Here is a 23,109-nt window from a genome sequence, read left to right as displayed (position 1 = left end):
CTTTATTTATACAATCACAATTGCAAAATACTCTATCTGAACATTCTTCATGACCTTCATCCACCCCTCAACTCAATAATGAATTCATATTTCTATAAAATCATCTTGTATTATATTACAGTGAGTGTCCTGACTCTCAGGTTCTGGGAGATATTTGAAGAATGCAGGTTTTTCATTCCTTTAGTCATACAGGCACTATTGAATGCTTTCTTAAGGAATGTAGAATGCTAAGTACCTTTGAATGTAATTAGTTCAAGCTGAGTTTGCTTTTTGCCATGGACACCTTAATGAGCTTTTTCTGTTGACTGGCTGCATAAGCTGATGCAGATAAAGAAGAGGTCAATTATGATTTCTTTTTTCATACAGAGAAATAAATAAAGATTAAGAAGGACCAGAGGCCTTGTCTGTCTAAAGGAAGAATTTCTCATCACTGATATCCTTGAACCTGACTTGCTCCTTTCAGCCCCTGTTGCAGTAAATCTCTGCAGCAACAGCAGGTGCAACCATTAACAGCTCAATGTCCTATCAGCCAATGTTTGCATGTTCTATTTATTCCCATCACAGCCATGGCATTGAATCAGACAGCGCCGTGGACAGATATTAAAAAATACTGCCTTTCCATTAATTTTAAATGACCTTTTAATCTACATGTAAATTTGAATTGTATGAAAACGCATCATTTTGTCATAGAGAGTAAGAGAAAGAGAAGACTTAAAGAGGTCACAGAGTGAAGGTTAGGCTTTAATCTCCTAGAAACTACTTTAAGGAAATGCAGTGCGTGCTTGTAAAGATGCAAGGATAAGGAAGAAATTATCTTTCCTTGACATAGAAATATAGACAGCTTTTGGAAAACAACAGAAAAAAAGGCATCAAATTCATGCTCAAACCTCTATAATGTGTGTCTGAACCTCTCTACCTGTCACTTGCGATGAATATGCTTTTGTGAAAAGCCAGATTATTCAGAATTAGACATCTTTTCAAACTTTCATGATGTAGGCAGGTCTCTGATGGAGCTGTAATAGTGGATCTGTGCATGTAACAACAGTTTTAATGGCAAAAATTCATTAAAGTCTGTCAGGAGATATTTAATGAGTTGGTTAAGATAGGGAATAATAAGGCCTGGGAATGCGATGACCTGCTAGGCAAATAGGAATTTCAGCTCCATTTTCTCTAGTAATATAAAGGCACTATTCTGCCCTAGATCCATGAACAGAACTCATACTGATGTTAACAGGATTCATGGGCTCAAATGAAAAAGAGATATATGCACTATGTAGGAAAGAATGCATTTAAGGTATTTTCCCGAAACAAAATGTGGAAATGACTAGTGACAAATCACATTGTGTTGTAGTATTTGTCAATCTGTCGGATTCCTATCACTGCAGAATCTGAACGCAGCACAAATATTAATTATCCTTAAAACACTCCTGTGAGCGTAAGGAAATATTACGGGCCTCTCTTTACAAATGGGGATTTGAGACACAGAGAAACTAAGGGCCAGGGTCCTCAGTTGATGTGCACAGACATAGCTCCATAAATTTAAATGGTATTATTCCAATTTTCATGAGATGACAATATGTCTCAAAGTGACTTCCCTAAGGTAACAGAAGTCTGTTGTGGAGCTGGGAATTGAACTGAGTTTTCCTGAGTTGCTGTTCAGTGCTTTACCACAAAACCATCCATTGCTCATTCTGGATTAGGATACGGGCATCTTAAATTTCAGTTCCACTGTACTGGACAGTGTCCCTTAACACAAATTGTATTCTGAGCTGGTGTATCCCTCCCTTTTCACTGATTGTTTTAAAGAGGTACAAAAATTTCATATGATGTGCAAATCTGTATTCCATGTTTTTGTGTTCATGGAGAAGACTCTGCACCAAGGTCCTTTTTGCATTATTAATAATCTGTAGAATCCTATATGTTTGCCAATATGAATTACATTATCTGACATGTCTATATTTACAAATTATATTTTAATTCTTTGGTGCCACTGGTTTAAAAAAAATAATAGAAATTTTGATTTCTCACCATCAGTAACTTCCAGTTGAGCTTTTGCTAAAATGCTCCCAGCAACCGTCAATGCCTGACAGATATAGTAGCCTGCATCAGATCGTTGAATGTTAGTAATAGTGAGGTCGCCTGTTGGTGATACTGAATACCTACTGTTGGACTGGAGAGGCTGGTTTGGAAAGAGTAGATTCTGTAGAGACAATTCAAATCACATCAGTGCAAATACAAGAACATTGCTTTTCCCTCAGTCGAGAGCACAATAATTTTCTTTACAAGCATTATGTATAAACACAAATAAAAAAAAAGCTACTGTTTATATAATATCACAGGTGTGCATAGGGCTTTACAGACACATAATAAGATAATGTTGCCTGCCTGGAGAAGCTTGCAGTTTAAATTAGACACAGAACCATTGAGAAATTATGACAGACAATTGTGTTGCCAGTAGGGGTTGAGGTTTGGAAGAAGATTTCAACAAATATATGCGGGTGATTTGTTTCATATGTATCTCATTAGTTCTGACTTTGTTTCATATGTACCTTGGTAACTCTGAACTTTATTTTAATAACATAAATAGCTGGGTGTTACATCAGGAAGAGCTAACACTACAGTGCACATTAGAAAGCTACCTAAAAGGAATGAATTATGAGTAGTGATCTGAAAGAGCAGAGTGAGATTGTTTGGCAATGAATACTGTTCCTGGCAAAGGGGGCAGCATGAACAAGGCATAGAAGCAGAAGTGGCAGGAAGACACAAAAGGATCATAAAGAAAGAGGGATTGGCAGAGCATGGGAGGTGAAAGGAGGAGTAGAAGGAAATTAAAACTGAGACATAGACAAGAGGCAGACAGTGTGGAACCTTGAAGGTGAGGACAAGGAGTATAAATTTGATGTGAAAATTGGCAAGGAGCTGATAGTTTTGAGGAGGGGGTGGCACATTTATATTGGGGGTGGGTTATTTTAGCTGAAGCCCTTTTAATGGACTGGAGGGGGAGAGATGAGGACTGGGGAAAATAGAGTGGATTCAGTAATCAATGCAAAATGATAATCAAGGAACTAGGGCTTTAGCAGCTGGGGGCAAATTTTCCAGGGAAAAGTGATAACATTTGACAGTGGCTTTGATGCGAGGAAAGAAGGGTTGAAAGATTGAGAGACAGCACTTGGGGAAAGACAGGTTAGTGAAAGTGACGGGGGGGTGGGAGGGGAGATGGAAAAGGGGAGTAGGGGAGAGGGTTTAGGAGTTATGATGAGACGTTACTACTTAAAGGAGGAAAACTGACTGAATTAACTAATTTCATAAGAGTTATGGAATGATGATTTATGGATTTATAAACCAGCTTAAATAAAACAAGTACTGAACCAACCCCTATAAAAATATGACAATTGTTAACACCAGTGACGTACCCAAACAGTGCAGCAACACTACTGTTAGCTATTGATTACTCTAGGGCGGTGGGTCTCATACTTATTTGATTGTGCCCCCTTTCTTTGTGTCTATAGTTGCTTATGTTCTCCCCCTGCCCCTCACAAGTATATATACTGCTGCCCAGCTCTGAAGGGAGAGCAGAAACCAGCGGCACCTGGCTGGCCACTCAGCTGTATAGGTAGTGCTGTGCCGGCAGCAGCTCAGAAGTGAGGGTGGCAATGTGGTTTTTTAATATCACTTCACAGCAGACTTAGCACCCCATTGCCACCCTTACTTCTTGCTGCTTCTGTCACCCCAGCGCTGATAGCTGCAGTCCTGCTGCTACCAGGTGAGGGATGTGGGTGGGAAGGAGAGCCGAAGCCAGCTGTCACTCCGGGGGTTGTGCAGTGGGGCTCCGGCTGTCTCCTGGATCCTATCCCCCCACCTCCTCAATGTGCATGACCCTTTTGCACAAGCCCCAGCCACCTGAGAATGACAGCCAGAGCTCTTAAAAGAAAAAAATTGCACACAGCTCAGGCCTCCCCTTGCTTGACACATTCACATTCTCATGCCTCCTTTGGGAGTCCTGCTGCACAGTTTGAAAAGCACATCTTTAGGGTAAGGTAGTTTTGTTTGGCTTTCTAATAATGGGAGTTTGGAAAAGTTCAGTTAAGATTTCGAAGTTTGCCTAAATATGCAGGATGGGATTTTTAAAAGCTTTGAGTGTTGACTAAAACTGTTCCAAATGGAGCTAATGGGAGTTTTACCATTGACTTCCATGGGAGCAAAGTTAGGCTAATGCTGAGTAGTTTTGGAAAAAATCACACCTCCTACCTGATATGGCTTTATCGGCAGTGTAGATGCAACTGTGCGAACAGAAAAGTGCTTCTGTCGGTTTAGCTAATGTCATGCAGGGAGGTGGTGTAACAATGCCAGCAGAACTCTTTCTGCCGGCTTATGCTGTGTCTACATTAGGTAGCTCTGCTGGAATAGCTATATTGGTCAAGGATCTGTAGTGTAAGCAAGCGCTGAATGAAGAATGAGCATAAAAGCCCACTTGTGTGAGAATTTTGATGTGGCAGAGTTGTGCAGCCACTCATCACCCATCTTGATGTTTTGTAGATGGCAACACAAGCTAGTACAAATTAGGGTTTATAATCATTTTCACTGTTGCATTCAAAATATTAATTTCTGATTATGCGACCATCCTTCTTTGATTCTTCAGCATGCGCCAAATCCTGAGGGGCCTTGGGCCCCAGTGAATTCTACGCTTCAGTGGGAATTGATGAGGCTCAGCACCCTTCAGGATCAGACCCCACAGATTATAAATTGCCATAAATTGACCGCAGAGTAAATTTAAAGAATTTAAAATAAAGTAAGTAGATTCAATTAAATTGTTCGCTCATTCAGGCCTAATGGTGACATGCTGGCCCACAGAGGGCCACAGTCATCCCTGGCATACCTCCAGTGACTTCAATGGCTTTATGTCCATTGACTGTAATGGAGTTACACCGGGGATTAATTTTGCCCACAGTGTTTAGGAACTAGAGACTAGTAAGAGTAAATTCATTGCCTTAAGCTGCTGCATTTCATTGGAGTACTGCTGTTAAGCTTTGGGGGGAAAGGCTACCAAATACAAAGGACCAGCTGCTGATGTACAAGTTGGCACAAGGATCTTTCCAGAGGGAACAACTCCCCTCCCTTCCAGCTGGCTGTGCTTAGTGAAACAGGATGGAGGAACAGTTCCAGGATGAAGAATTCCCTGTAATCACTGGAATGGGTTAGCTTGACTAGCTCTACACAATATTACAATAAACACTAACAGCAGCATTGCAAGGAAGATAGTTTCTTGACTAAGGTTATGTCTACAGTGCTATTAAAAACCTGTGTCTGGCCCGACCGTGCCAACTGACTCAGGCCCGCCTGGCTCAGGCTAAGAGGCTGTTTAATTGCCGCGTACACACCCTGGCTTGGGCTGGAGCCTGGACTCTAGGAACCTGCAAGGTGCAAGAGTCCCTGGGCTGCAGGCCGAACCTGAACGACTACACCACAATTAAATAGCCCCTTAGCCTGAGCCGTGGGAGCCTGAGTCAGCTGGCATGTGCCAACCACAGGATTTTAAATACAGTGTAGACATTTCCTCAGAGACAAAGAAAGCATTGCAAGTCCAAATGGCAAGGAGTAAACACTCAAAGATACAGTGTCCCCACATGTTAACCTTAGATGTGGCCAAAGTGTTGTACTCTTCATTCCAATGATAAAATGTAGCAAGTGGAGACTTTGCTATTTAATGGAATGGTGTCTTATTTCAAAACCTAGAAAGTTTATATTAGGATGGTAACATTAACCTGGTTAACCTGTGTTGTTTCATTGTTGCTCAATTAAGAACATGTGGGTATAATGAATCACATTGAGCTATGTTTCAAGGTTTGATTATAAACATCAAGATACCAATTTTAGGTTGCCTTTATTTGCCAAAAAAGAACATTCTAACCCTATGGGATCTGGTTCTCAATATTGTAATTAATTTTCCAGGTTTGTAATTAAACAGCTTCAACATGGTACAATCAGTAGGTAATAACATTCAATTAAAGACAGAAGACACATTTTCACCTTAAAACGTTTTTACCCTTGAAGTGATACCAACGGAAGAGGATAAAATAGAGTATTAACACTTTTCAATTACACTAAATGACTTTAATCCTGCAAATGATGCCCTACTTTAATTAGAAGCTCTTCTCTTTATTACAACATGATGGATGTCCACTTTATTAGATTCAAGCATGACACTATAAAGCCCACTTTACATAAACATTACCATGTTATTAAAACCCTCTACAAGAAGGGTTTTTGAAATGTTTGCTAGCACATCAGCATTTCCTGGTTTAATTTCAAAATGCTATTATATTTTCCTCCTGGAACAATTTACTCCTTAGTGAGGCCCACAATACTGCACTTTGCAAGAATCAGAACCACATATTTGATGGTTAGATCTGAACTGCCTTATATGTTGCATAATCAGATTAATAAAACTGAGTGAAGAATCAACTTAAACAACTTAACAATTGCACACGCATGTACTCCTGTAGCTGCACAACCCCAGAGAACATAGGGTATTGAGCTTGATCTTGATCCTGTAATTGGACCATTGCGCCTCATGCAGCGCTCCATTAATTTCATTGTAGCTCCATGTGAGTAAACTTTTGCAAAGGTCTGAGGGGCCACTCATGTAGAACTTCTGACTGCACAACTGGGGCCTCAAATAATATGTGCAGTAATAAAGATGTCTTTGGTCACCTTGGCGCACAGCCATACCAGTCCACATTCTAACATTCTAAGAAGATGAGCTTTTATACAGGATTCAGACTTTCTCCATTCTTAACTCACTTTCTTGTTATAAAGGCACAATTAGATGGTCACTAAGGTTATGGGACTTCAATAAGGTCAGGTGGTGGCAGCTCAAGGTGGAACTAGACAAGCAGCTTTAACAGGCCAAGAAACAGAACTGCAGAGAATGCTGGGCTACTAATATTCACTGACCCAAACCAAGAGCGAGTTTTGTTGTGGGTGGAGTGATGTGATCAGAGAACTCTTGCCTAGGGCTACTGGGAATTCACTGAGACTGGTGAGAGGGATTTGAATGGATTACTGCAGGTTTCCTGATTGCTTTAATCTTTATTTGAATATTGCTGGATTGCTGCATTTTCCAAGAATCTATGTCCCTATCAAAATAATGCCTTGTCTACATTGGTGGTAGCATGTAGGAAAAGTGTAGCTACATGCCACAGTGAAAAACATCCACTATAGTGTGTAGCTCCCCGTGGTGGGGAAAGGCTCCAGCAAGGGGTAGGCAGTGGGATAGTGTATATGGGGGAGACATTGCTTGTGTGTGAAGAGAACTGTGTAGGGTACACACCCTAGGGTTCTGGCATGTCTGTATTTGCCTAAGCCATGCCTCGCTGTCTACACTGCTATTTATACCCATGCTAGGTGGGAGTGCAGTGTACGTACTGTACATGCTTCCGTAAGTGTAAACATAACCTGAGTGCTTGGAGGTGGTGGTGGTGATGAAGTTCTGCCTGCTTAGGCAACTGGAAGAGGATTTATTTATTTTCCACAGAATTCTAGGTGGAGCCTAAAGTTAATTTTAATATTCTCCAGAAGGGACTCATGACATGTTGAATCTGATCCTTCTAACTACCATTAACCACCTGGGAGAAGGGTAACAGATGAAAATATATTCAGTTGACTCCAGGAGAAAAATTATATTAACATCCAGGGCTACAGTCTCTATTTAGATCTAGGCCATTTGTACATTTCAGGTACCACAAAGAGCAACTATCCACAAATGGGCAGCAGAGAATTCCACCAGTGCAATGTATCTCACATGGATGTAACAACAGCCAGCTCCCTGATGCTCTCCTCTCCTGCCTTTAGTAGAGCTCATGTTCAGGAGAGAATCTGGGCCGTGGTTTGCAACATCCAAACTTTACCCACCAAAAGGAAAACCATCCAGATAGTGAGACAGCCTGTCTTCTGAAATAACTAGTCTTGGCAAAGCAACAACATTGAAAATTTACACAAAGATTTATCTGTGACAGCACCACATTCAAATCTAAAGCTAAGGAAATCAGTATTGGCCCAGGGTGGTGTCAGAAACTCAGTCATTAAAATGGCGCTAAATACCGAGGGGAAATTTTTCCAAAATGAGTCTCAGAAATTGTGCATGCCAGTTTTATGGAGGCAAACAGCTGCATGCTCAAAACCTGCATTTGCATGCACTGTGGCACACGTCAGTGCAAATCAGGCAGTTAGATCTATAACTACCTGATTATAACAACACAGGTGCCCTGTTGTAATTACTGCCCCTGATTGGCTAAAAATTGTGTACATCCTCTTATTTTTGTTACCCTGTCTCCTTCGCTCCATGCTATATTTATCCCATTCACCTGTTGTCTTGTGTTTCAGACTGAAAACTTCTTAGGGATACAGACTGGGATTTTCTGTATGTCTGTACAACACTTAGCAAAATGGGACCATACCTAGTTGGCCTCTGGGCGCTTCACAATATAAATGTGCATCAACAACAACATTATTTATTAAAGGACATTTATGGAGTGTAATGAAGCAGACAAGATCTCTTTATAAGGTGCACAGAGCATGTGAAAGACAGTGAGTTAATTAAATGACTTAAAATATTGAAAAATGTGCAATTTAAAAAAAGTGTTCAGATGAAGGGTTTAGACTCACCTGGCTGCCTTCCTTTTGCCAAAAAACAGCAGGCTGGGGATTTCCTTTAGTTTCACAGGGAAAGGTCACTGTTTTTCCCTGGGCTACGATCTGGTCTCGTGGCCTTATCACAAACTGTGGGGGAGCTATAATGTAAGGAAAACATGATGTAAAATTGAGAGAGATTTCTCAAAGAATGGATGAATAATATCAAAGGGAAAAGACAGTATTATGTAGATGCATTTTCATGCCAGAGGACATTCATTAATTAGTACATACACAATTAGTAAATACAAAAAAAAGAGAGACAGAAAAGAAAGCATCTCCATGTATGACCTCCATCAGCTGTAAGAAGGAAAGCATTACAATCACACATATTTGTTTAAGCTCTGATGTCAATAAAAGATGAGGGGCAACAATCAGCCCTTTATGGTGCACAAGCTGGTTATGTTCTAACCTTGTTCTCAAGCCTCCCCTGGACCAATACTGATACTCTCATACCATCTGCACTTTAGAGAGCTCACTGCTGTGCCTTTAATCTAGATGCAACTGTACTTTGTTGTGGTGAGCCCCAGGGTATGGAACTGGCATATCCCCAACATCCTTTTCAGTCCATCTCTTCACACTTTTAAAAATGAATGGGAAGGGAGGGGTCTGGAAGTGACAGAGGCAGGAGGGGAGAAGTCCAATGCCTCCCCCATCGTCCTTTAGGGATGAGTGGGAGCAGAATATGTGTGGGAAGGAGAAGTAGCTATGAAGGAGAGTGGCAGTGTGAGATATTGTCAAGGTTTCAATGAGTGCGAGGAGATGAAGGCAGCAGGAGCTAAAAGTTTGTGGATGGCAGTGATCTACGTTGAGAAGGAGCAGGCATCCCAGACAGAACAGAAAGAGGAGAAGGGAGAGTAAATGGGGAAAGAAGGGACAAGGGGAAGATTGTGATGCCAAAGAGACATGAGAATTGGCAGGGAGGGCTCCTCCAGTGAGGGAGGAGATACATGGAAGACCAAGACCAGGGGAAATGTCAGAAGTGAGCAGTTGAAGGCAATGGAGAATGGAGCAGTGTAGAGTGAATTTACCAGGGGAAAGGGGAGCATAGGAAGAGGAGCAAGGGCTGGTGAAAGGCGTGGAGAGGAAATGAGTGAAAGAGAAATGATGATGTGGAGATGGGAGGTGATGCAGACAGAATGGAGGAGGAAGGTGGAAACACAGCAGCTGAATTTAGGTATGATAAGCATGGGGGAATAAAGGAAGTGACACACTTAAAATGCATGGAAAGCAAAATCTCCTCACTTTGAAAATAACTGGTGGTCCTTAGGCGTTTTATGATTGGATTCACAGTATTTTACATTTCCAAAGGGTCTCTCCCAAAGGATCCTAGAACACACTTCAAATATTGCCAGCTGCTCTGTTTATGTGCTGGGTGCAAAGCAGAATAAGGAGCTTCCCCTTCTCTCTCATACTCCTGAGTGTGAATTTTCCAGCTCCCATTGAGGAATGCAGTTTGCGTATCCTGTTAGTGCTCAGCAAGTTGCTAGCTATCTGAAAGAGGGGAGGAGGGAGAGATTGAGGTTGTGCCTTGGAATTTCCCTCAACTTCCATCAGTCATCTCTGAGTGGCCTCTGTATTGACAGCGATGATACTGTTTGGTGTACAGCCCTAGACTCTCAACTCAGTTTACAGCCTCCTAGAGCATTAGCTGAGGCATGATTCCCTCCCTACCATACTTCTCTCAGCCCAATGCACATTCATGCAACGATTTCAGGGTGCAAGAGCAGCAACCAGGGAAAGCAAACCCTTGCTCTAAAAAAAGTGCCATAATGTCTACACACCACAGGTAGGTTTTTCCAGATTAATCTGAAACACCCTTACACAACATTGTGGACTTTCATCTCCAGGAGCATCAGAAGAAGTCCTCCAACCCTTGGAAGAAGCAAAGGGTGTGTCTTCATTAATGAGTGGCAGGGGTGCTAATTGTGGGAGACAGGGGTTAGTATTTACACCCTTGCTGCTGGGGTACCTGCTTGAGTGGGAGGGGTGGGCCTTCTGTGCTATTCTTATTGAGCCATAAACAAAGTCCTCTCCAGAGTGGCACTGAAAAGGCTATCGCAGCATGTCATGCATTGAGATGAATAGGGCAGCTCACTCCCTCACAGCAAGCATTTCAGGCTTTCTGCAGACTCAGGCAGACATTGTTGCACTGATTATGCTCACGTTTCCAAGCTTTTCTCTGCAGTTATGAGGGCTAGAAATATAATTTAAAAATATCAATAAATAAATGATGAGGTTTTGAGGTAATCAGGAGTTGGCCCATAGTATCTATGCCTTGATCGGGTACTCGTTATTAGAGAACAAAACCATCCCCTCCAGCCAAGTTTTAGCTAATCTATTTTAAAATATACTTTTAAGGAACATAAGAAAAGCATCTAAAATGACTAAACCCTACTTTTCCAATGTCCCTATAGAGGGTAACCTCTCTACAGGATGCGATGGATCTTTTTATAGGGAACTCAAAGAGTGCCCCAATTTGTGCCAATGCACTGCAGTGTGGAACTGCAGCTCTGTTAATAGGGATCTTTGGATTTTAATGGTATTCACCGGATGAAAACCATGACTCCACAATACTAGAACAGATTTACCTACCAAGCCAGGCTGCCCAACCATAACTGAGATTTGATAATAAAATTGAGCACTTACAACTGGAGAAATTCTGGTGGAGTGTAACCTTCAGGGCACCAAAGTGGTAGCACTACTACTTTTACAAAGTGCAGAGTGTGCCCTAAAGCAGGGACTGGTTCAACCTTGTCCTATTTCAAATGACTCTAGGGCTTTTTTGAACTTATTGGAAAGGGGGCAGACACAGAAGCAGTTTCCAAAGATGGGTAGTCACTGTTATCTCCATTTTACAGATTAGGCAACTGAGGGACAGAGCAGTTAAGTGACTTGCTTAATGGCAGCAGGTCAGTGGCAGAGCAGGGACCAGAAGCTTGGTCTCTCAGCTCCCCCTTCAGTGCCCTGGCCATTGGACCATAAGTTATAAAGCCTTAAAACAAATCTTAATCAGATAAACTCATTTCAGCCCTAGTAGGCACTGCTATAACACGTTGTTGCACTTACCTAAAAACCCAACACATTAGGAAACCTGTCCAAAGAACCTGTTGTGATGTAATAAACCAAGTGTTTTGCCCATCAATCAAATACCCTTCACTGTTTCAGCTGTAACATTAATGGGGTTGGGGTAAATGGAGTGGAAAAACTCTTGTTTAATTGACACGCCCAAGTCAAAGACCGTGGCTCTTAAACAAAGTATATTGCCTGAATTCCAGAGAACTAGACAAGAATATAAAGAAGAACAATTAAGATTAGAGGCCTAGGACAGTTTTCTTGAAACAGTTTTTTGAGAAATTTTAATATGGTGCACTGTGAATTAGATTTGATTTCTGGCAAATTATGCTTTGATACTGCATTCAGCAAGCACTGGCTTCAATCAATGTCATGCTAAAGCTCTGTTATGCTAATAGCAGCTTGTGAGGGCGAGTAGGATTATATGGAAATCAGATGGTTGAACATGAATAGAAAGCACAGGCCATGTACGAGTGGGCTTTGAGATGAGGGTCTGGGGGACCCTAAGGTTAATCACATCATGTTTGGAGTTGTTTTTACAGCACAGGATGGTATTCTATGGCATGAATTAAAATGAAGATAGCAAAGATGGAGTTGTGAGCATTGGGATGTTAATTCAAGATGCTAATGGTGGCATTCTGTTGCAACCTGTTTTTCTGGATCTTTTCATGCCTGAGTGAATGATTCCTTTATGCTATATTAATAAAGGTACATAAAAGGTAGCCTGTGCTTATGTCTTAAAGAGCCTTAATAAGGGGGGGGAGCAATGAATATTGCAAAGTATTTCAAAGGCATTCCTCAGCATTTATCATAGCTAATAGCTAGCAGAATGAGCCCATTGGGATAGATTGCAAGCCATTCATTTTTCCACCCAGGGGTGTTACTGAATTCTAAGGCTATGCTGAGTCACATGGGGCTTATAAAGCATCGGCTGTAGAAAATTTTGACTGATTAGTTCATTCCTCCCAGCTGAATGCTAGTCACCTTATACGAAATGTGGCAGAATATGAATTGTAGAGGGCAGGAGCTCAGGCGAATTATCAAGGTAAAATGTACAATTTTATAGTAAAAAGTGTAGTGACCCTATAGGAAGTAATATCACAATAGAATTATTGGCCTTCTCCTGAGAGGTGCTGTGTACTAGCAGTTCCCACTGAAATCAATGATCCTAAGGGACTTGTATTGTCATTACGCCCTCACGGACAACGGCCCCAAACTAGGTGCCCTTGGTCTAGATATTATATACTTTGATTTTAATTAAAAGTAAATTATGTAATAAAATATACTGTACAATCACTATTGGAAACTAGAACTGAAATAAAACCAGTGCAAATAGTACCGTTGAGGGAATTATGTCCACAGTTGTCCACTAGGATCTACTATGCAAACCTAACTCATTGTACATAGTCCACCAAACAATGCGTCAAATGGTGACAACCTAATTAATTTGTTAATTATGCATACGTAGATAAGAATTTTTAAATACACCATAACATCTAGGCCCTGATCCAAAGGGGGGACTTTCCACTGACTTTGATGGAGTTTGGATCAGGCTCCCAATGAAATTAACTTTTACAAGAGAAGCGTGACAGTAACAAAATTAAAAGCGCTTATTTATAATTAAAATGTATTCTCTTACTATTTGTAGAGTACAATTTGAATTAATGATTTCATAACATCTAATTTCAGCTATTTTATATCCATAGTCAGTGATATACAGCATGATTACTTTGGATACCTTTAAGTTCTAAAAATAGGAGCTCATTTGAAACTTCAATGATTTATTAACACGTTTACCTCAAAAGGAAATGGTGTATCAAATAAAATCTCTAATTCATGACGGAACATATGTGCGTTCAGGCTGTGAGATCAAAAACAAATTCATTCTGAAGGCCTTTTTCCAGTTGCACTTTAATAATTTATGGTCTGCAAGTGGCATGAAAGTTTAATTTCTAAAATCTTTTCACCTTTAAGATGTATCATTTTCATAGCCCGTACAATATGGGTTGTGTGCTGCTTAGCCTCTGCCCAACACTCAAAGTTCCATTAACTGCTGGGATGTACTACACAGCTACAAAGATCAGATCTGCTTTTCTGTTAGGTAATATTATTACTAACTGTCATCATCATCTTTTTTTATTTATTTGGAAGTAGGGATTGGATGACGCTGAAGAATAAAATGACTCTTCGTACACTTGACAAGTATAAATTTCCCTGATACTCCTCTAACTGGGTGAAATAGAGATATAGAACTGCAGCAGGTGAGAGGCTCATTCTGGGCAAAACAGGTGCTGCTAATTGATGGGCATATTCTAAAGAAATGGTCCCTGACCACTCCCTCAGCTAAGAGCATCTGGTTTCCCTAGCTGTCAAAGTGATGCCACAGCCTACAAGTACTGCTACTGAACTTCTAGATGTAGCAGTAGCAAAATTATTATTTCTTTCTGTCTACAGGATGACTGGTCAAAACTTTGCAGTCTTTTCCGTCAAATATCACCAAATTATAGTGACTCATTCCTATCAGCACCCCCAGGACAAGCCACTGAAACGTGCTGTATCAAAGATGACATATGAAGGCCTCCTCAAGGTTACTTCTCATACAACATGCTGCAGCACAGGATGGTCTGGTAAGGACATATCATAACTGTGCTTTCCACTGGATGTCTGTCTAGGTCTGGATCCAATTCAAGGTCCTGGTCTTCATCAGTAGAGCCCACAGTGGGTTTGGATCTGGCTTTCAGTGCTTTCTCCAACTCCCAGGACACTAGTGGCATTCATTATGAATATTTCAGTGGATTTAGGTGTACATGTTGTTGGTGGGGAGATTATGACATTGTCAGTGGATGGGCTTTGGAATTTGTAGGTCACATGACAAGACTCACGTCCACATGGAGGTGTTTTCCTGAAGGATGGCAGGATTCTCTAGCTCCATTTAGGTACATAAGAATGGCCATACTGGGTCAGACCAAAGGTCCATCAGGCCAAGGGCAGATCTAGACATTTTGCCGTCCCAAGCTCCACCGAATCAGCGGGACCAGTGGATCCTCTGCAGGCATGCCTGCGGGAGGTCCACCGGAGCCGCGGGACCAGAGGACCCTCAGCAGGCATGTCGCCAAAGGCTGGCTGCCTGCTGCCCTCCTGGCGACTGGCAGAGCGCCCCCCCCCCCCCGTGGCTTGCCGTCTCAAGTTCGAGCTTGGCGTGCTGGGGCCTGGAGCCGCCCCTGCATCTAGCCCAGTATCCTGTCTTCTGACAGTGGCCAATGCCAGGTGCCACAGGGGAAATGAACAGAACAGGTAATCATCAAGTGATCCATCCCCTGTTGCCCATTCCTAGCTTTTGGCAAACAGAGGCTACAGACACCATCCCTGCCCATGCTGGCTAATAGCCATTGATGGACCTATCCTCTGTGAATTTATCTAGTTCTTTTTTGAACCTTGTTATAGTTTTGGCCTTCACAGCATCCTCTGGCAAGGAGTTCCACAGGCTGACTGCATTGTGTGAAAAAATACTTCCTTTTGTTTATTGTAAACTTGATGCCTATTAATTTCATTTGGCAGCCCCTAGTTTTTGTGATATGAGAAGGAGTAAATAACACTTTCTTATTTACTTTCTCCACATCGGTCATGATTTTATAGACCTCTATCATATCCCCCTTTAGTTGTCTCTTTTCCAAGCCAAAAAGTCCCAGTCTTATTAATTTCTCCTCATATGGCAGCCGTTCCATACCCCTAATCATTTTTGCTGCCCTTTCCTGAATATTTTCCAATTCCAGTGTATCTTTTTTGAGCTGGGGTGACCACATCTGCATGCAGTATTCAAGATGTGAGCATACTATGGATTTATATAGAGGCAATATGATATTTTCTCTCTTATTATCTATCCCTTTCTTAATGATTCCCAACATTCTGTTTGCTTTTTTGACTGCTGCTGCACACTGAGTGGATGTTTTCAGAGAACTATCCATAATGACTCCAAGATCTCTTTTTTTGAGTGGTAACAGCTAATTTAGACCCCCATCATTTTATATGTGTAGTTAGGATTGTTTTCCAAGTGCATTACTTTTCATTTATCAACACTGAATTTCATTTGCCATTTTGTTGCCCAGTCACCCAGTTCTGAGAGATCCTTTTGTAGCTTTTTTGCAGTGTGCAAAGCTTGGAGTCAGGCAATTCAAGTAAAAGTCTAAATGTTTAGGAAAGTGAGCAGAGCCAATTCCTGTTGCATGAAGTCCATAACCTGTTGCAAGGAGTCCATTACCTATTAAAACAAATATATGTAAGATACTATGGTGATGGGCATTCCCAACCTCTTTTTCTATATATTTAGATTGAGATTGAAATTGGGATTATGATATGGAAGGTAGGGGAAAACAAAGGAAATAGGGAGGATTTATGGATTAGTACTAATTATTTTTGATGACTGCTTTCCTGGAGGGTTGTATTGTGATTAAACCTGCACCTCTGGTTTTGGTGATAATAGGATTGGGAAGGATGTTGACTGTCCCATTTCAGGGAGACGAGAGCACTTTTGAGGGTGGCATAGGAATTGTTGGAAGACGGGAAATAAACTGGGTTCTCACCCACCATTGTGTGTGGATTTCATTGGCATTTTTGGAGGTTTATGCCACATATGTCTAAAAGGAGACTGAAATACCTATTTAAGGATCTGGCTGTTGCACTGTGTCCATTACAAGGTGGAGAGTGTCAAACAATGCTGCTATGAGCTGGGGATATGGCAATCCAGGAGACCAGTGGAGGGGGACTTGGTCTCTTTGAGCTCTGTTGTTGTGAGTAGAGGAAATGGGCAGATACAGACTAACAACATATAAACTGAGAGTGAAGTGTTAAATATTGGATACATTGGCTGAGGCAGCTGTATTTTCTCAGGAATGTAGAGCTGGTTGACAGTGACTCTATTCACCACTTCTTGTGAAACATAATCACTGTCTACCACAATATGATCACAGATGAAGCCCTCACTTTGGAGACATAACAGAGAACTGAAGGGATGACACTGCGGGTTTATTATTAACCCAAATATCTTTGACTGGTTACTCTGTTCAGCATGAAACAAGGGAGGGTGGAGGAGATGGTGAACCCATTTCATTAATGTTTTGCTTTAAAATGAAGAGGATTTCCCAAACTGATACTGGATTTGATATAGTCCCAGGCTGGAGTAGGGAAGCCACTAGTATTGTTATGCAGATCTTCTTGCTGCAGCACAGTCAGTACTAATGGAGTTGTTTGGAATATCCATACTCTTGTTGTTCTGCCTGGATGGGGACCTGTGCTGGGTTAGCACAGGGAACTATGCTTGCAGTTAGTAGCCTATGTCGTACATCTTGACTTTGAAGCAATTCCATGGATTTTCTGGGCACAATTTGTTTCCTGAATAATGATGAGCTTGTATATATTATTTGTCTCCCAGTTTTTCTTCTTCAGATGGGGGAGAGAGTAGCTGATGCATACTGTCTTAAACTGGACTGGGGTTCTTACCTAGAAAAGTTAATAAAGCCCCAGGCATAGATGATGGAACTCAAACAGATATTTTGGATGGATTTTTCCACCATTAGGATTTTATAGTAAGAACAAAAGGAATTATTTGGAAAAGATCAGACTTCTATTATCACACCAGAAGCATCTTGATTCCAAGACTAATAGTTTTTAATGTCAATTTAATTTCAGAGTCTAAAGTTCATAAACAATAAAATACTTATTCTTGTCTTGTTCTGTGATTTCATGTGGTTCAAAATGCAGACAGCCTCTGAAAATTCTAGAGAAACACACAAACCACTCGCTCTTTGAAAGAACAGAGAGAAGGTCAAATAAGAGCAGACCAAAGTGCATTAACAACCAGGGTCCATATAGACAGTTAGTCTGTGAAAGGCTAAAGAATGGTAGATTCATACACCAGCTTGCTGTGAATTTCATGTTTGTGTGGACAAGACCCCGTTTGTGTAGATTGACTCAAAGCCCACTGAAGTCAGGGGAAAGACTCCCATTGATTTCAATGCCCACAATGGAGCGGGCTTAATTCAAATAGGCATCAGACAATAAGCATCCCAAATTGTGGATCCAAGCAGAAAGTATAAATCCTTGTGGGGTCCAACAATCACTAATGGAGCTCTCCATGAATACTTGTACTCGTAGCAATCTGGGACTCTGTAATGGTACATCATGATTTTGGCACAAATTTGGCAAATACTTGTGGAACTCTAAACAGAGAAAACAGATGAGTTTGGGAGATTTTGAGGTGGAGAAGTTTGTGGTCCAGTATTTTACAGTTTGGTGGTCAGCTTATTGTTCCTTCAGCTGAAAGTGCTAATCCAGGGATCGGCAACCTTTGGCATGCAGCTCGCCAGGCAGGCCAGGCCAGTTTGTTTACCTGCCACGTCAGCAGGTTTGGCCAATCGCAGCTCCCACTGGCCATGGTTCACTGCTTCAGGCCAATGGGGGCTGCAGGAAGCGGCAGCCAGCACATGCCTCAGCTCACGCCGCTTCCCGCAGCCCCCATAGGCCTTCAGCGGTGAACCGCAGCCAGTGGGAGCCACGATCGGCCAAACCTGCAGTCACAGCAGGTAAACAAACTGGCCTGGCCCACCAGAGGATTAACTCTGGTGAGCTGTGTGCCAAAGGTTGCCGATCCCTGTGCTAATCTTACCTGAGCCATTTGGGTCTCTATGTCACTACTAGCCAATAAAGTTACAGCAAAATCCAGTTTGGACACATAAATTCTGTACTGCTGCAAGGCCAAATCCTCAAATCCTCACTTAACACTCACTCAGGCAAAAGTTTCCTGAAAGGCAATGGAAGTTTTGCCTCAGCACAAAACTGAACATGAAGGTTTGGCCAGTAGATCTAAAAAGGATAACAACTGCCTGGACAAACTGCCTCAGTATTTTGTTTTCTTACTAAAACCCAAGGAAATGTGTATGTTGCCCTGTGATTAGCTTTATTCTATTTTCTGATTTCATCACTGATCTGTCCAAAGTGTTCGCCTGTTAATAAATAATGAAGAATCATTCTAGCTCACTCACTTTCCATTCAGGGAAGAGCTAGCTGCAAAATGTCTGTTGTTGCCTTGGTTTACCGCCAATCTCTATAGACAACAGCATCAGACATGTCAGAATTTCTACCACCGAGAGATGGCACAATCCTAGCAAGTGGGATCTCACAATCAGCATTTCTGATAATGATGTATAATTCCTGAAAGTCCAATGTGAACTGCGATATTTCCATGACTGGCACTCAAATATAAGCGTTCACAGTATTTAGGGTTTGCTGCAGAGAGAGAAATATCTTCTTCACTTATCATCTAACCAAAGACATTTCAAACCACAAAGTGAACTTAGTTTAAAATACAGTTCTATGCATTTCAGATGTACTGTGCTGCAACATTTCAGATACGCCATTAAGTTGTGTCAGGTTGATTTACGATGTGACAACTTCCCAGAACAGGGTACAATGCATCAAAAAGTTACATTTCACTTAAATTTGAATAGATTGTATCTAATTAGTATTACACATAGCAAATGGAAAGTAGGTAACTTATCTATATGTATCTGCCTACTGCATGTTAAAAGAGACTCTCCATTTTTAGCTAATTGCAGTTAAATATTTTTTATATAAATTGAAAATGAAATCCAACTTCTTGATGCATTCTTTTCTGGGAAATTGAGTCGTATCATAACTCAAGTTGGCTTGACTTATTACAATAGAATTGAAATGCAAAGAACTGTACTTTCAGCTGGATATAGGCAATTAATTTGAAAACTGAGTACTGTTTTTGATCTGAAGTGACTTACTGAGTGATCAGGAAAAAAGGCTGGTAAACAGAAGCATTGGACACACAGTTGATTGTCTTCTTTTTTAACTTAATTTTAAGTTTTCCATCTCAGGCAAAACAGTTTAGCAGTTACTTTTGAAGACCGGGCCAATGATACTTTTTTGTAGAATTTTTGAATCTTTTTGGCTCCTTCCAACTTTGGTGATGTTTTTTCATAGTTATTCTAATGTGTGATTGCCATAAGAAAGACAGCAAAAATGAAAATGTGTGAAAATATTAACTTGTTCATCTGGAAAATGCATCTGATGAGTGAAATAACAGAAGTAAATGGCCTAAATAGGGATAAATATCCTGCTTCCTAAACCCATCTGTTGTAACTCCTATAGGAAATCTTTTAAAAGCTTATAAATAAAGAGAACATCTATTTGGGAGATTGACAACACATTTATTTCAAGCATTAAATCACAACATGATGAGTAATCTGGTAAAGAACTGATAAAAATTCACAAGCTGCCATCCACCTCAGGCAGTACAATGCTTCATTTTTGTATACTATATACTACTAGCTGTTTGAACAAAAGATGGTGAGCAAGAAAAATAATTCAGCCCTGAATTTTTTTGCTCCATCTGAAGTTTAAACAAAACTGTTAAAAATATATTCAATAAATCAATATTTGAAACTATCTTGAAAAAAACTGAATTGAAAATTAAAAGTACTCATTTTGCAATAAGAATTACATTCTCCTTGAGCATTAAAATTCCTCCTCTTTTGCATTTCAAGGAACATTCCATTAAACAATATCCTGGTTTTGTTGTCCAGGTTTGTTTTTTTTTAAAAGATGTTTTTCTCCTGAAGCATAAGCAGAAATAAAGAGTGCCAGAACCTCTTTGGTACATGAATGGGATGAAAGAGCAAAATCCTTCAAATTCTACACTGCATGCAGCTGTTGTTGTTCTCTTACATGCAAATATACCACTATTAAAAATAGGCATATGTTTCTAGGAGAGGTCTGGGTATTTTAACATTAGGAAATCAACAATCATTACCTTTTATCATAACTTACTGACAGTTGGTAGAGATTGGCTTGGCCCAAATCCCTGATGTGAATTTACTAAACCTGGTGAAATGGAGATCTGAACCTTGTGCATCTGGCCCACCTCAAGAACAGTAATTGCATATATTGTACTGTGGGGAAAGTATTTTGTTGTTGTTGTTGAGACTTCTTGTAAAGTTATTCAGTTATACATGAATGATAAATATCAAGCAATATACAACCACTAGTACAGTAAATTTGCTTGGTAGATCCTTACATCTGATATGATTAGCAGGGGTGGCAGGTTTGCAGAAATTTTGGTGGTGCCCAGAACCCACTCTCCCAGCTCCTCCCCCCGAACTTTGCCCCCCACCTTCCTAAGGCTCCGGGAGGGAGTTTGAGTGCGGGGGAGGAGGTCTGGGGTGGAGGCTCTGGGATGGAGTTTGGGTGTAGGCTCTAGGCTGGGGCAAGGGGTGGGAGTGTAGGAAGGGGTGAGGGGTGCAGGCTCTGGGAGGGAGTTTGGGGATAGGAAGTAGTGTAGAGGTGAGGGCTGTGGGGCTGAGGATGAGGGGTTTGGGATGTGGGAGGGGGCTCAGGGCTAGGACAGAGGGTTGGGGTGTGGGGTGAGGGCTGTGGGGTGGGGCTGAGGATGAGGGATTCATGATGCAGGAGGGGGCTCAGGGCCGGGGCAGATGGTTAGGGTGTGGGGGGATGAGGGAGTTGGGGCATTGGAGAGGCTCAGGGCCAGGGAGGAAGGGCAGGGTAAGGGCAACCTTCCCTGCCTTTAGTGGCTGGGGGCACTAGGACCCTGTGGTAACAGTTGATACCAGGAGCCGGCAGAGCAGAGTCTGTGTGAGCTGCAGGCTCTGGGGCTGGGGGAGGCACACAGGGGCAGCAAGTGGGGGCCGGGGAACACTCGGGGGAGGCACGTGGGAGTGACAAGCGGGGCCAGGGGAGAGACCCAGCCCCAAACATTGGTGGAACAGGGCCCCTAGGCCCCGAATATTGCTGAAGCCCAGGCACCACGGGCCCACACAACTTGCCACCCCGATGATTAGGGCTGATATTTTTACATTATTTTCAGATAATTAAATAATTTGACAGATGCTGTGCTAAACAATAATTATTTTAAAATAACCCACTCTATTTTATGGCCATCTCAATAAGTTAAAAAAGGGAGACATTTTCTTTGTACCAAACGACTACTTGTAACAAAATAAAACAATTTTAGTATGGTAAACACAAAGCTAGACCCTTATGAAGGAGTCATGTGCTTGGAAATAGAACAGCTTAAGATCAGGAGTATGAAATAATGAGCATGAAATAATATGAAGCATCGACACAGCAAAAGTCTATTACTTTCCTTGTAGATTTTTTTTTAACGTGGCCTTTATAGAGCCCAAAGAGCCTTAGCTAATGAATTTCTTCTTCCTTCTCTTTTAAGGATGAGAAAAAAGAAAGCTTTCCAAAACAAAATGTTCGTTTTCTTGTACTGGCTTTCCCACTGCACTAAAATGTGGGTATTTATTGTTTATTAGTAGTGCTTTTCTAACCTCCATCAACCTAGCACTATCTTCACGGAGGGGTTAGATCAGAAGTTTTCACACCCCTGAGCAACATAGCTGAGTAAACCTAACTTTTTTAGTGTAGACCAGGCCTGAGTCACATTCATCTCCCAAACAAAGGGCCCAGTTCAAAGTAACATTACTCCATTTTCACAGTGGTGTAATTCCATTGATTCTAACTGAGATCATTTATATGAATCAGGCTCAGAGTCAGCTTAAGAAATTCCAAATTGTGTATACAAACAATGTCAAACCCTTCACACCTTACTCAGGCGCAACACTAATGATAATTTTGCCTGAGAAAAGGATTGTACATTTCAGGAGTGTTTATTAACGAAGCCCTAATTTTGATGCTAAGGGTTTGTCTTTACCACAGCATTAGCTTGACATATAACTCAAGTGTCGTCCCTAACCGATGCCCACACACACACAAAAATCTGTAGCTCAATTTAAGTGGTGCTTTAACCTTAAACTCGCTGGCCCATGAAGGGGTGTTGGTGGAAGTTCAAGTGCTGCTGAGTGCAGTGGGGACTCAACTACTCTGTGCTGCTAATACAAACACTCCATTGCTGTCTGACCATCTCACTTGAGCTATACTTGAGCACAGGTAACTCGAATCGACACTGCAGTGAAGATAATTCTTTATAAAAAGGCTAAAACAATGAAATCATTATTCTAAAAAACAACATAGCTACAAAAAATGACATTCACAATAGCAATTTGTCCGGAAAAAAAATATCTAGCAAATCCCCCTGAGCATGGAGTGCACAGCCATTAATGGATTTCCTTGGAATATTTTTCAGTACAAGAATAAGTTTCAGTGAGTGACGAGCTTCCTTTTCATTTTGCTCAATCTTTCAAATGTAACCAAAGTTTTGAAAGAAATTACCAGCAGCTGAATTTTCTGAAGGGGGATTCAAAGTGCAGATGGTGATTCAAGGCCAGCCTTCCTATGCACATT

The 23,109-nt window shown here is 41.3% G+C and overlaps 1 protein-coding gene across 16 annotated transcripts in view; it reads right to left on the bottom strand.

Moving 5' to 3' along the window:
* Positions 1 to 23,109, bottom strand: part of ROBO2 (roundabout guidance receptor 2) — a 1,574,925-nt gene that overhangs the window by 121,198 nt on the left and 1,430,618 nt on the right. For all 16 annotated transcript variants that reach the window (XM_030580139.1, XM_030580131.1, XM_030580217.1 and 13 more), the window contains 2 exons: positions 8,665 to 8,789; positions 2,029 to 2,200 (listed from right to left, as the gene is read on the bottom strand). In XM_030580139.1, the coding sequence (XP_030435999.1) occupies positions 2,029 to 2,200; positions 8,665 to 8,789 (297 nt within the window). The remainder of the gene's footprint in view (positions 1 to 2,028; positions 2,201 to 8,664; positions 8,790 to 23,109) is intronic.

The sequence above is a fragment of the Gopherus evgoodei genome, chromosome 1 (genome assembly GCF_007399415.2).
Source record: "Gopherus evgoodei ecotype Sinaloan lineage chromosome 1, rGopEvg1_v1.p, whole genome shotgun sequence".
Lineage (NCBI taxonomy): Eukaryota > Metazoa > Chordata > Testudines > Testudinidae > Gopherus > Gopherus evgoodei.
Note: the sequence above shows the minus strand (reverse complement) of the source record. Positions and strands in the feature narration are given on the sequence as shown.